The following is a 14,215-nucleotide window of genomic DNA, read 5'->3' as shown; positions in this document are numbered from 1 at the left end:
ATTTCGGGCCGCCTTATCATCTCTGTAAGCACCAGAATGTCAGACATTAAGGGATGCTATTCACATGTACCACAGATTCCGGAAGGACGGCATTAGAACCGAATCTGGATTTAGTTGCAAGATCAAGGTCAACCTCAGCCCTATCATGATCACTGGTTGTACCTGAAGTGATAAAGTCCCGAAGTTGGTCTAAAATTAGATCGCTGGGAATTTCTTAGGGGATTTCTTCGTAGCCTCTCCCGCTGGTTTATCGTGAGTAACATACTAAATATTTGTGTAATAATTGCCAGAGCAATTAAACAAAGGAGACTAAACTCATGTAAAATGTCGTCACGATTAACTGCGTGACATGTATCAATGATGGGAACAGGAAAGCGTCACATATAAGTATCCTCGTTGTGCTATTTATAGTGGTGTGCGGGGATTGGGAAAGAGAACTTTGACAATGGGCCATTTTCAGGATTATTAACCTTTTTCTGAATTTAGTGGGCCACTGCCCTTGTATCAATAGTAAACTTCAAAATTTTAATTGGCCATTTTTCACATTAATGTGCAAAATGGCCCATGGCCCTGCCTTTCCCAATCCCTAGCGGTACAAAATCTATAGTCCGGTAAAATGCACCCCAAGCAAAATGTGCGATCCTACATGGGGTTTAACAACTAAATCTCATGTAAAGTATATCTTTCATTCTTTCAATGTCACTACAACAGTATTTTCCATCGACCTGATCGGTTTATTGAGATACCTCAAAGGGAAGTGTTATGTATACCTCGCAGATAAAGACGAGTGTCTGCTCATTGTGAGTTCGTCGTGTATTGTAAGTTGTTCACTGGTCCCACGTGGAGCATGGGCTGAGGTACCCTCGATGTTTGTTTATGTTCCCTTAAGTACCCTCGATGTTTGCTTATGTTCCCTTAAGTACCCTCGATGTTTGTTTATGTTCCCTGAGCCCCAAACAAACATCGCGGGTACGTCAACCCATGGCCCCCGAGGAATCAGTGAACAACGTATTTATCTTAACGCAAACCTCAGTGTTAATTTTGAACTGCTTGAAGCATGAGTATCGGATCGTACACTTTAGCCAACCTGTGTGAATCAAACGATTCGAACCTTGCATCCTGCTGTTTTTTCCCGTAGGTATAGTCTTAGCAAAGTCGCCGCGTTGTAACTTCTCTTCTTAATATCCACAGGGACTACATTTGAACTTTTTGTTGAAATTTATTTATTGGAATGCGAGGCAAACTCTTTCCTAACCATCGCTACATGTGGCGGATGACACAAGAAAAACAGATTAGAGTAATCTCCCTTCCATCGATTTGCATTCGTAAAACATCGGTAATTTCCGTGCAACATGCGTGATGCAATATTATTCGAGATAACTACCTCGAAGTACCGAAGTTTCTACTGCCAGCTGGGTGCAGCTGGGTGCCGCTGGATGCACTGCAAATAATAGAAGAGCGCTCAGCCAATCAGACAGCGACATTTATGTGTGAGATAACATAAGGAATCATCGACTCGAGACTCGTCTGTCTCGTGACTGACATAATGAGCACCGGTGTACCCAGTAGGAGAATGCAATTGCATTGAAACGACACAAGGGTTCATTATATACCGGGCTGACTGTGAGGGCGATGTAAGAGCAGAGGGGGGCCCAAAGCTTTAAAAAGACCCTCAAAAATACCTAGTATGATGTATTGGGGTGGATGAGAGGGTGATGATGGAGCAGAGAGACTGAAGGTTTGGGGTTTAATGAAATCACGGGATGACCCAACATGTACTGTGGTGGGTGTCAGGGTGATGGAAGAGCGGAGTGGCCCTGGATTTAGAGTTTAATGTCACCCTACGAGGACCCGTCATGAGTAAGGATGGATGTGAGGAAGGTGGGAGAGTTGAGGGGCCCAGCTCTAAGGGACAGCAAATGATTAGATCACTGCTTCTATTTTTCTAATCTCATAACAATGCTCGTGCTGATAACAAAAATTCAGCAAGTGCGTGGAGACATAAGCTGAACATTTGAAGAGCAATAAGTTCTGGCATTTATATTGTATGTATGTATGTAAAATCATAGAATTAAAGCCCGTGATGTGAAAACATTTCCAACGCGGTTTCTGGATATAAGAGTAACTTCTTGGAGTTAAGTCAATTCCACAAAAGACATAAAAGATTTCCAGAGATTCTCGCTCCGTTATACGTGTTATTTGTGTTTTGAGCTCTGTCAGCAATATTCTACCAGCATTACGGGGTTCTGTGAAGAATCAGGTCAGACTAGTGGCTGCTGTTGTGAGCATATGTTTGATAAATGTATTATGTTATCCAGGTATCGGATCCTTCACGCCGACGACACAGTGCCGAACCTGCTGCCAGTACGAAGATGCTGCACTCAGAGTCACTCACCAGCCGGCACAGTCTGCCAGACATCTTTGTGAAGTGGGTTACACTGGGGCTGGACCTCATCCTACTAGTGGCATGCAGAGGGATCGGTGTCTGCCAGAGCATGCTTGCATGGCTTGTACAACATGATACATTGCATGGAAGCGGATACGGAATGATAATTAACGACGATGGACCTCTTGGTGTGGATTCTCGGATTGAAAGTCTGTGGTCATTTCTGAACGGTTCACCATCAAAAATGCACAACGTTTTCAGTATGTCGGAAGGGAAATGGAATACGGCCGATTACTATCAGATCACAGAAAATAATCATGAAATAGTTACCGAACAACCCATTTCGGAAACTAAATGGATCCACTGCAGGGCAGAAGTAGATGCCTGCAAATCCTATACTGGTTATGAAAGCATTACCTCGTTCAGTGACTCAATTCGGAAGGACCACATAATACCTCCAGGCGATGGCTGTACTTTGATGCCCCCCTGTGAAGACGAGCCCCCATTGCCGGAAAGGGATATGCAGTGGTTCCTCCTGAACTGCATTGCAATAATGACAATATACGAGCTTCAGATGACATATTTCAGAATAATTCAGGATCCGGAGATTAAGACCGATGCGCAAGGATCGTCTTTTACAAACGTGGTGAATTGTGAGACGGATTTTACTTCAAAGGAAACTTGTGTGTCGTCCAGCGGTGCTGGTTTCGAGCTAAAAAAACAGTCAGATGTCAAAAGCAGAAATCAGGGTGAAACGTGGCTATCCGATTCCTGTACAAATATGACAAAGGACACAGACACATCTAATGTACCCAGAAAACCCAGAAACTCGGACACGCATCGTCAGGAGGGCGAAAATGGATATCATTCGTCGACTGTAACACCAAGGCTAGGTGATACACTGCGGTTCTTTTCGAACGACAATTTCGAGATTATTACCATCGTGTCAGGAAAAGATTTTAACGTGAACACAGATGGCAAGCAAGAAGGCTCAGCCAATCGAGCTGATGGCATGGGCGAGAGAATTAGTGACAAGAGAGAAGGTTCAACCAGGCATGGTGGTGGCAAGAAAGGGGGTTCAGACAATCAAATTTTTGGGAGGAGCGGGTTCTCAGACAGCCAAGATGTCCTCGCGCAAAATGATATAGAGGTCGAAATTGATGGCAAGCCAGGGTGTTCCGACATGCAAGATGATGGCAAGTCAAAACCTTCAGACATGAATGATTACGACAAGCCAGAACGTTCAGACATGCAAGTTGATGCCAAACCAGATGGTTCAGACATGCAAGTTGATGGCAATCCAAAATCTCCAAACATGCAAGTTTATGACGAACCAAAACGTTTAGACATGCAGGTAGACATGCAAGGAGGTTCAGACATGCAAGCTGGTGGCAAGCAAGGAGGATCGGACATGCAAGTTGATGGCGAGGCAAAACCTTCAAACATGCAAGTTGATGGCAACCAAGAAGGTTCGGACATGAAAGTTGATGGCAACCCAGAACGTTTAGACATGCAGATAGATGGCAAGCCAGAACATTCTGAAAAACAAGCTGATTGCAAGTCAGAACGTTCCGAAATGCAAGCTGATGGCAAGCATGGAGGTTCAGACATGCAGGTTGGTGGCAAGCAAGGCGGTTCAGACATGCAAGTTGATGGCGAGCCAAAACCTTCGGACATGCAAGTTAATGGCAACCCAGAACGTTTAGACATGCAGGTAGATGGCAAGCCAGAACTTTTAGGCATGCAAGTTGATGACAAACTAGAAGGTTCAGACATGCACGCTGATGGCAAAGCAGAACGTTCAGACATACAAGCTGGGGCTATACCTGAAACTTATGTTTTCACCTTGACGAAGGCAGGTCAAATCCATAACATGGAAAGCTGCGTAAAGACACTGAAAGGGCAGATGAAGAGGATCCACTGTTGCCTAAAAGACAGGATTTTATCTGGTCCCCTGTGGAGATATAAACCGAAGCTCCTTACTTCGGTAAGTGAATGTAATTGTGTGACAGCGAGTGAGTGTTCCAGGATGTCGTAATTGAAACGAAATGATTGCATACGACGTAGTCAGTTTCAAATATATATATATCTTACCTGAGAAAGAGTGATGGCCATTGGCAGTTACAGCATCCACACGTGACCGTGCTGGACAACACGACATTCGACAAACAGTAATCAATTTTGTATGATCAGATTTACAGGTACAGAGATCGCAAGAAACGTCTTTTCGTCAATCAAAAAAGACGTCCTCGGTCTCAGAAGTTTCTACGACCCAGGAACATTCCCGACAGCATCTCTGAGGAAATAGGAACTTTCCAGTTCCTTTCCACGACAGAATCGCTGCCCAGGTCCTCACACACGTCTCAGAACTTTGAGACGAACAGACAGACGGAAGAAGCCTTTTTCAGAGGGAAAGGTCACCAAACATGTGCAGGTCAGGCTCCATTTACTATGCATGACAGCTGTAATTACAACGATAGAGGCCCCTCACACACTATCCACAAATTCTTAGATAGTGTATTCTATGTAAATAGTTTGTAATCAAGGTAAGCCCTGCTGTAAAAAGCATGAGTGCTCGATGAAACAATGTCGTCTCCGCGATACCACGGTGTATCTTGTAAGAATACAGTCGAAGGGAAAGAACTCTTCACAAAGTGAAGACTCCTCATGACGGGCGCATCAAGGCCTTCCTTGATAAGTTCAGTTTTAGACGTTACTACTACTGCCACTACTACTACTACTACTACTACTACTACTACTACTACTACTACTATGGTTTGTTTTTAACTTGTTTAACGATGCACTCCAGCAATATTCCAGTTATTTGGCCGCGATCTGTAAATAATCTAGGTGGGACCAGACAATCCAGTGTGTAACAGCGAGTGAGCGTAGATGTATTTTTCTCCTGCTAATAATACCAATACTAATAATTCATGTATTAATGCCCATCCTTCAGTACATTGCCCCTTGCCCAATCCCAGTGTAATTTAAGTTGTGATACATTCATTTATTAATCATATATTCCACGGACGCATTCAGGTAAACGTCAGTAGATACGGGTGAGCCACGTAACAGTGCAAATACCCGTACCTTGATTCCCTGACCATTCTGGGTGTCTCCCCTCAAAGTATTCTTGTTTTTCCTGTGAAAAAAATTAAATACACATTTTTAAACATTATTTACAAGTTTCGGTATTTTTTTTATTATTCAAGTTATTTTTGGTGTGTAAAATCATTGAACTAAAAATCAGTGGTGTGAAATCTGGACGCGGTTTCTGGACATAAGAGTACTTTCATTGAGTTGAATCAAAGGGCATAAGACGTTTCTACAGGTTCTCGTTCCAATCTAATATTTGTGTATTGAGCTATGTGGACAATATCTTTGCAGTATCACGAGGGTCTGTGTCGCTACATCTTTCAGTCCGACTTCAACATATGTAGTCATGCAGTGTTCTTGCTTTGGTATTTTCCTCCTTCTCAAAGGTGACATACACACATTCCCGTATACTAACAGGTAATCCCGAAGCTTGCTCCGACTTTGTTGATGGGCTGATTTATAAAGCTGGGGACAGCTGGACGACTATCAAACGGAAGGAGGTATGGCTTTATCACATTAAATATATTGTGTAGTTTACTGACTGAGTTTAGTTTTTCGCCCCTCTCAACAACATTACAGGCATATGGCGGCTGTCTGTAAACAAGCAACTCTGGACCAGACAATCGAGTGATCAAGAACATTAGCATTAATCTGCACAGTTGGGATACGATGACATGTGTCAACCACGTCAGAGAGCCTAGTCACCATATCCCGTCTTACGACAAGCATGAGTTACTGAATGCCAATTCTAACCTGGATCCTCACGGGTATCTTTATGTTAAAAACTCACATTGCTTCACGGAAACAAGAAGTCATCTTCCATTCAACAACCCTTGTAAACACTGTCTTATTAATGCTCTGAATAAAACATTATGTATGCGAGATTTTACGTTCAATAAAATAGCCAAAACCAAAACAACAACAAAATATGTAATTTGCTGTCACAGTTCTGGAATTCATCCGTGATAATGTCACGGGGCAACAGTTGTCCGGTTGAATGTCGTGAATTTACATTCTGAAGTGAAATTTTGTTTAACGCCACGAATATAGTGGCGTCTCTAAAGTCTGCCAAAGAAGTTGTAGGCATTGCTGACAAATATTCAGATACATTTCTTTATGCCTCGTGAAAGCGACAGATCCTTATGGGTTCACTTTCAGTTATTCGCAGGTCAACTTCTATTTTTAAGGAATTGAAGTTCTTGCTCCGTCCAGATCAACAGCTGTGTGAGCGCCAGACAGTGAAAGGCCTCGCCATGCACTGTCTTCCGAAGATGGAGCTGTGGGAAATTCAAAGACTTATGTAAGGGAGATAACTCTGCAAGACCCAAGTGCAAGATTTGTATTGACTTTATCGGTTTCTCTTTTTCTGATCTGCCTTTCTCTAAACGGGTGCTTACTTTACAGAATGGGAGGGAGGTGGAAGTGTACCTTTACCATGTCTCATGAAGCATACCAGCAGTGATTATTCGACGGCGGTGCACTTCATGCGGAGTTTGTAACTGGGTTGTTTAAAGCTGTTTGATCTGTTTTGGTGACCCGTCAGAATGTTCAGCTCTGATACTCACATGTATGACCTCCATTGACGAGCAGTATGTTTGGTCGGTCATTGTATAAAGGTATAGAGGGGAAGAGAGTGCCTAGGTCAAGTCATGAACATGAAAACAAAGACATAAGGTTAAATGGGCTTGAACCCATTTACACATATGTATATGTGTGCGTGTGTCTTCTTCTGCTCGTTCTGACATACACCTGCCAAATAATGCTAGCCCGCTGTGATAACATTACGCAGCGTCCCTAGTACAACCCCTAATTATAATGGACAAGATAAGGTTACAAAACGTCCCATCTTTCAAAGTGAAATGAGATCGAATCGCCGACCCATATCTAGACGGCCACAGTGGTCTGTTAAGGAAGGAAAGACGCGGATGATAATTTAAACGGCAGTTACTTCTGTGCGCTTGTGTTTTGCAGGGAGAGTGAGAGAAGGGGGTATCGTCACGAGACGTGTGTGGACCACGTATTCCAGGAGCTGAAAGCGCACGGGCTGAAGGTGGGACACGTGGTGCAGTATTTCTCTCAACACCACAGCCGGCGACACGATGTCATCCGTGTCATTGAGAAGATACACGGGGACTGTAAGTTCTGTTCCTGTCTCTACGACCATGACGACTATGACTCTACGTCTGGTATATAACCACATTTTTCTTAATCGTTTGACATTTCCTTCTTCAGTAGCCATTTCGCCATCAACTGTTCAGAATACGCTGGTCCTTTTTAAAGCTTTATTCATTACTATGCCAGTTTCCATCAGAATACAACGGCGGGTGTGGCCTAGAGATAAGAGCGTTCGCTCGTCACGCCAAAGGCCCGGGTTCGATTCCCCACATGGATATGTTGTGTGAAGCTGATTTATTATGTCTCCCCGACGTGATATTGCTGGAATATCGCTAAAAGGGTCATTTGCTTGCGGTCCAGGCGAATATTTTTCACTCGACAGATATTTCCGGGACATGGGTTCCAGTCACTGCTTCGTAAACAAATAAAATCAGTAGAGAGCTGGTGTTTGGAGGCGTTATATAGAGTTTAGTTTAGAGTTAGGATTCTGTATTATCTCACTTAATCATGTATTTTGTTTCCTGCTTTCTTATAGACGGTTCGGGGTTTGCTTTCGTCTCTGTAAATAGTTGTTTACTCAGTCTGTTGTATTTTCTTTGTTGTTTTACACACGTAATGATTTTTTTTCCTGGTTCTTACGTATACAGTGGAAGCTGCCCAATCCGGCAAGTTGTCAACACTAGCATAACGTCTAAGTCCCATCCGTGACTTCTACATTTATCATCAGCTCCATAATCCGGTTCATTGTTTAAACCGGATTGTTTCTTTAGTCCCAGTGAGTGCCGGTTAAGACAGCTTCCACTGTACATACTATATGTACATTATATTCTTGGTGTTATTTTTTTCATTTAGTAGTGTTTGAGCGTGTTTTCAAAATGAGAATGTGAACCCATGAGATCGCATATATATATTCACCATTTTGATATTGAAAACAGTTTTTTTTCAGCGACATCCGCTAACCAAGAGTTTAATATTCACATAAAGCAAAGTTGTACAAGTATATACAAGACAGTGGTCTTTGTTTATATGTCTGTAGGTCAGTATAATTGCAAAGTTAGCTAGACGTCTTGACATATAGCGATATTCGTTGTAATATATGCATTGCATACAGACAGATAGAAGAAGTTAACTTGTTTCTGTTGCGTTTTCATTCGGCAGTAATGGCTTTTCCTCCAAACGGGGGATAACTGTCTGTCCGATGAGGGGTCTCCCCATTCGGGATCAGCTCCTGGTATTACGGGGCAAGTCAAATAGCGAGGTTGAGGAAAGGGTCGAGTGGTGAAGGATGGGGTTTTCCTGTGGACACAGATTTTACTGTATATATTTCACAGTGAAGTATTTTCGTCAGTGATTAAACATCCTACACCTTGTAATGTTCACCTTTGTCGCAGTAGAAAATAAAGCGGGCAATATTCCTATGTTCTAGAACATACAGTTGTTGTTTCTTTGTTCTGCATACACAGCGTTTCCGTTCTGGACATATCATTAACTGAGCTTTAAAGGGGTTTTATACATCGTTTACAACACCAAACGTTTCTTTGTTCAATACGAATACAATTCCATCCAGGCTGCAGAATGTTTGATGTAAATTTCACTTCATGATGCAGACAAGAAGCACTGTACACCTGACTTCACCATTGCTGACATTAACGCATGCACGTTGTAAGAAGCAACTAAAGGGGTGAGGTCAGGCTCGTTGAATGGGTTGATAAATGCGTTGCCAACTTTTGCTCGCTTTCCTCGCATATATGAAGACTGGTAATATTTTCTTTGCTGCGCAATCCCATTTGCGCTACAGTTTGCCTGTGACCAACCTTCGTCAGTTATACAAATATTGACGAAAATATCCTCAGCAACCTCCAAACACTTTACACTCAGTAATTATTGGTGCTGTGAAAGCCAAACCATGCTCCAAGAGAGAAGAAGATCGTGTCTTTCAGAATGGGTCAGTGCGTGTTGTCAGTGGTAAGATGCATGAGCTGAAAAAGAGGAAACCCACTCTGTCCCAGTCAGTTGGTGTCCCAAAATCAGTATACCGTGCATGAAATATTTGTAGTTATTCCCACTGACTAAGAACACAACCAATATATGTAAACATCGGTACTGTTGACCGTTTGATCAACTAAAATGGTATGAGTGATACTGCAAATTATGCCACATGTAAGGCCATTGTGTTAGCTGATGAAGAAATCTGGTAAAACAATCCATCGTTACTGGGAAATGGAAGAATGACTGCATGTCTTTCTGCTACAACATATATTAACATTGCATGTGCTACATCTTCTTGAGGAAGCTAGTAATGTCTTCCTTTTCATGCAGTCAAGTGTTTTCTCAGAGTCATTGCAAATTAAAGCTAACTCTAGAACTGTAACTTACATTATGATTTACACACACATTTACATCAGTGAATGTCTTTTGTAATGCTTTAATGCCTCAACAGCCAGCCAGCCAGCATGTGTTTTGCTTGGAATAAATTCCTGTAGATAAGATGAAACGGACCCACCAATTAAGTCTCCCAACGAAGGTAAGACCATCATGGCTGCTGGTCATCAGAATCTCAAATGCATTATGTTCAATTACTGCAAATTTGTATCTGCCATAACAGTTTCCAAACATTTCATCAACCTTTCGATGTAGGAAATGACAAGAGAAATTGTTATATTCCTACTCATAAATACTTGACGAGTTCTTACACAGGTTGTTAGCGACACTATCTTCTGGGAAACTTGTTAGCGACACTATCTTCTGGGAAACTATTTATTTGGGTTATACATGACTGTCTCGTTTTGGACCACCAATGCAAAAGTTGTTAGTTAGTTAGTAGATCTTTGCGCACTGTTTTCAATTGATTCTGGATATCTTTGAGAAACATTATGCATGACAAACGCAATTTTTAAGCAGGTACCTTAGTCATCATAGTCATCATGGAATCCAGAAACATACTTTGACAGCAAGAAACTGACTGTAAGTTAAGTGCATGACCTGGTTGGGTATCTAAATATATAATGCATAAACTATTTCAAGTTTAGTCTGTAGAAGGCAGCATTTAAGACATTGCTTCTGTATCTTTTCCCATTGGTGGTTCGTTTCTGTCTCAGTGTATATTTAAAGTAACACAGCACATCAACTCAGTGTTTTGGAAAAAGTGGCCTAAACCTGTGTCATAAAATCTGTAATTTGCTTCATCCTCTTGATAATCTTCAGTGTAATCACTGTTTTCTTGAGATAGCGGTCCACAAATTTTGCACAATCTCTTTTCTTTTAGAAAGTCAATGGTGTAACTTCGTTTGATCAAATACATGTATTCTTTAGGACAGTAGTAAACGTTTTTCTCAATATTTCGTGACGCAGCGGAATTCTTCCCTTTCCCATTAATTTCATCTTCACATAGTGTGATAACTTCACAATAAAATTTTCGGGAATCGTAGTATGCAAATTAGACTTTCCGTTGACCTGATTCACGAAGGTCGATTATTTGGACCAACAGAACTTCGCGTAGCTGACAGTTCCTCTAATGACACGAACGGGGGCTTAAGTGTCTCATTGATATTCATGACATCCGAATCTGTCAGTTTCGTGGCGTTTCAACCCTGACTTTTCATCTCAAAACATTTCCATCAGTCGTATATTTCAAAAGGTTCATTACGTTTTGAATGTATTTTCTGTGCAATACCTGATTATACTTGTTTGACAATACATTGTTAATATGTTTCCGTATGTGGAGCCACTTCCTTGTATCGGAAAACAAACTTAGAGTTACTTCCCTACACGTTGCCTCCATCCACTTGTAATGATGTATCACCGAGAGTGACGCACATAAAGACACACAGAGGCTTCTAGAACATGTATTTAAAGGGGCACTGATGCGGAGTGAATAATGTTTCTCGCCAACGGTCTTATTATGAAACCAAACTGCAAATTGGTTAGCGCCCGCTCCCTCGACCGTGACGGGCAAAGGGACTGGGCTCCTGTCCACATTAGCAGAATTGTTTCGCCTAAACAGTCAGGAGGCCAGATGCCCATCATATGCCATTATTTAAAAATATCCATGGTACTCCTTGTCTGATCGTAACAAAATATCCCAGCAGAGTAGTTTTTTTTCGGATACTTGGATGGTATAGTAACTGATCCATTTGGATCCTATTTCGGTGTTTTTAACCTCGATATTTAATCATGTTCTGAAAAAATATGATGTCTACAGGCACGTAACAAGCCACTTGTTTCAGTCCGAAAGATTGCAAAACTTTATATTTAGATAGTTTTGGGTGTTGGTTCAGCTGTGATAGCAAATACCATACGTAAATTTTGGTAGCTATGGTACCTACCCTGCTTTATTATTTATGGTAATAAAAACACAGTTGATTTATTTGAATTCGTAAACTTAAAACGACGATTTTGCCTTTCGTAGAGAAATCTGAAAATCTTCTTACGTAAAAAAAACAACTTAATACACCTATTTACCCAAGTACAAACCAAATTCCTGAATGTATTCCTTATGTAACGAAGTTCCGTTGGTATCCTCAAAACAGTTTCGGCCCCTAAGTGTTTTCGGGCTGCATGCGACACAGAGATTACATCTTCCTTGCTGTAACTCGCGTTTGATGGTGTAAACCTACAAGTGTTATTTGCCATCATTCTCTGGATGGTCAGTTAATGAATTTAAAACAGGTATAGTTAGTAGTAACACCACTTCGGTTACTCAACAAAGGTTCCCATTTGGCATTTCTGCTGTCTGGAGTAAACATCATAAATTAAGGTCTGTAATGGCAAATGTATTGTTTGTTATGTAATATGTGCATGTAAGTGATGCAAGAGGGTTCATCAGCTGAGTTACAAAAACAAACATCGACAAAAAAATTAACTGATAACAGACTGATTGATTAATTACTTTTATCTTCTACAGTGGATTTGTCAAAAGGAGGAGTGTGTAGATGTACTAATCTATTTATACTAACTACACCCTGTCGTAAAGTGCGAGTGTAAAAACAACCACCCTTGCGTTGATTCATTGCTCATTATTGGTTAACTAAATTACTTAGAATGGCGGACAATGGCAATTAGTTGCCATGTGTGCTATCTTGAGTGACCAGTGAGAGGTTTATCAGGTTTACACCAATGTGAAAGACGTGAAAAGATGTGTTACTTTTTCGCAAATTAGACTGTTGTAAGACACACGACACAGAGCAGTATTATTTACCAGCTGCGGATGAATGGAATACGATTTCATTTACGTGGATATTGATGTATACATTCCTGAACAAGGTTGAACAAGGACATTGTTGCTGTAAAATTAGTCTGTGTTACATTCATTATTTGCATTTTGTTTTAATTTATTTGTTGTAGCATTCAATAGAACCTATATGACAGAAAACACACACTAGATCGCATATGTGTGTGAAATAGGATCCACATTTGCAATCTATACAATGCATAAATGCTGCTGTCATGTTAGAAATTTATTATAAGTATAAGCAGACCGTGTGTTCTTTTATTAATTTTCAAAATCACACAAATATGACAATAAACTAATTGGGGTTATGCGACAAAATACAGAGATGTACATTGGCTTCGTTATTTTTCCGTCCTAATAGTTTTTCACCATTTCTGCCACTGGCAGATGATTAACCTTCAAACTGTTTCATTTGTTTTCATAATATATTTGTAATGAAGTAAAAATGAATTCACCTTAGTTGATCTGTCTATAATTAAACTCAACTGCGCATACGGACTGCGCGGCAGGGGTCACGAACCAGTCACGAATTCTGGGATATCATCCGGGTACTCACGGGAGAAAAACAATAACAGAAGGTTACACCAGTCCACGGAAATTGCTCCGCGTCAGTGCCCCTTTAAATGGTTAGTCACTGATACCAGAGAAAATGAAACCAAGCAGTTTTTATATGAATTCTGTCTGCGTCGCCATTATGTTTACATTTAAGAGAGAGAGTGAGTTACGTGTATGCGTGTTACTAGGTGTACTTTTATCCACGAGTGTTGTTAAATTTGACATTTGGAGACGCGAGGATGAAATCATATTTATCTTTAAAAAATCACTCTTCAGTACTTTACAGTTAGGAGATAAACGTCATGTGTTGGCCAAGCTCGGGAATACGTTTTGAACCGACGGCGATTGGTTGGAAATAAAATATACAGTGGGAATGGCCAATCGGATGGCCCGAGTCTGTTTGTGCGGATCTTCTGCTATCTGATGTAGCTGTTTTCGATGATTTGTGGCGTATAACTTAACTGAAATAACTGAAATAATGATCCCATTGTGACCATTTATAGCTCATTTTTTGTAGGGAAAGCATCTGGCTTTCGATCCGTGGGTGACAACGGGACCTTAAAATAATTTACGCGGTGACATGTAACTTTGATCGAGGAGGGGGTGGTTTCTTCGTTACATCCCTTTCCTGTTATATAGTACTAGGGTCTATACACCTATATATCTTTCGAACTCCGTTTCTAAGCAATACAAGCCCCTGTGGTTTCACTGACTTCCACTGCTTCATTTAAACTATTTTATACATTAAATTGTTGGCACATTAACTTAAACATAATTATCCCTTTTGTAGCAGTTTTCAACTTGTCAGAACATGTTTACAGATTTTGAAATGT

At 41.0% G+C, this 14,215-nt stretch overlaps 2 protein-coding genes across 2 annotated transcripts in view; one reads left to right on the top strand and one right to left on the bottom strand.

The window, feature by feature from the left end:
* The window catches only part of LOC137274016 (protein arginine N-methyltransferase 9-like), a 164,052-nt gene that overhangs the window by 14,670 nt on the left and 135,167 nt on the right, over nucleotides 1–14,215 (bottom strand). The window lies entirely within an intron of this gene.
* LOC137274015 (uncharacterized) lies at nucleotides 206–9,025 on the top strand. Its single transcript, XM_067806966.1, has 6 exons — nucleotides 206–252; nucleotides 2,319–4,373; nucleotides 4,580–4,820; nucleotides 5,900–5,982; nucleotides 6,670–6,782; nucleotides 7,454–9,025. The coding sequence occupies exons 2-6, from the start codon at nucleotides 2,373–2,375 to the stop codon at nucleotides 7,674–7,676; spliced, it is 2,661 nt and encodes an 886-aa protein (XP_067663067.1). The 5' UTR covers nucleotides 206–252; nucleotides 2,319–2,372; the 3' UTR covers nucleotides 7,677–9,025.

The sequence above is a fragment of the Haliotis asinina genome, chromosome 2 (genome assembly GCF_037392515.1).
Source record: "Haliotis asinina isolate JCU_RB_2024 chromosome 2, JCU_Hal_asi_v2, whole genome shotgun sequence".
Classification (NCBI taxonomy): Eukaryota; Metazoa; Mollusca; class Gastropoda; order Lepetellida; family Haliotidae; genus Haliotis; species Haliotis asinina.
Note: the sequence above shows the minus strand (reverse complement) of the source record. Positions and strands in the feature narration are given on the sequence as shown.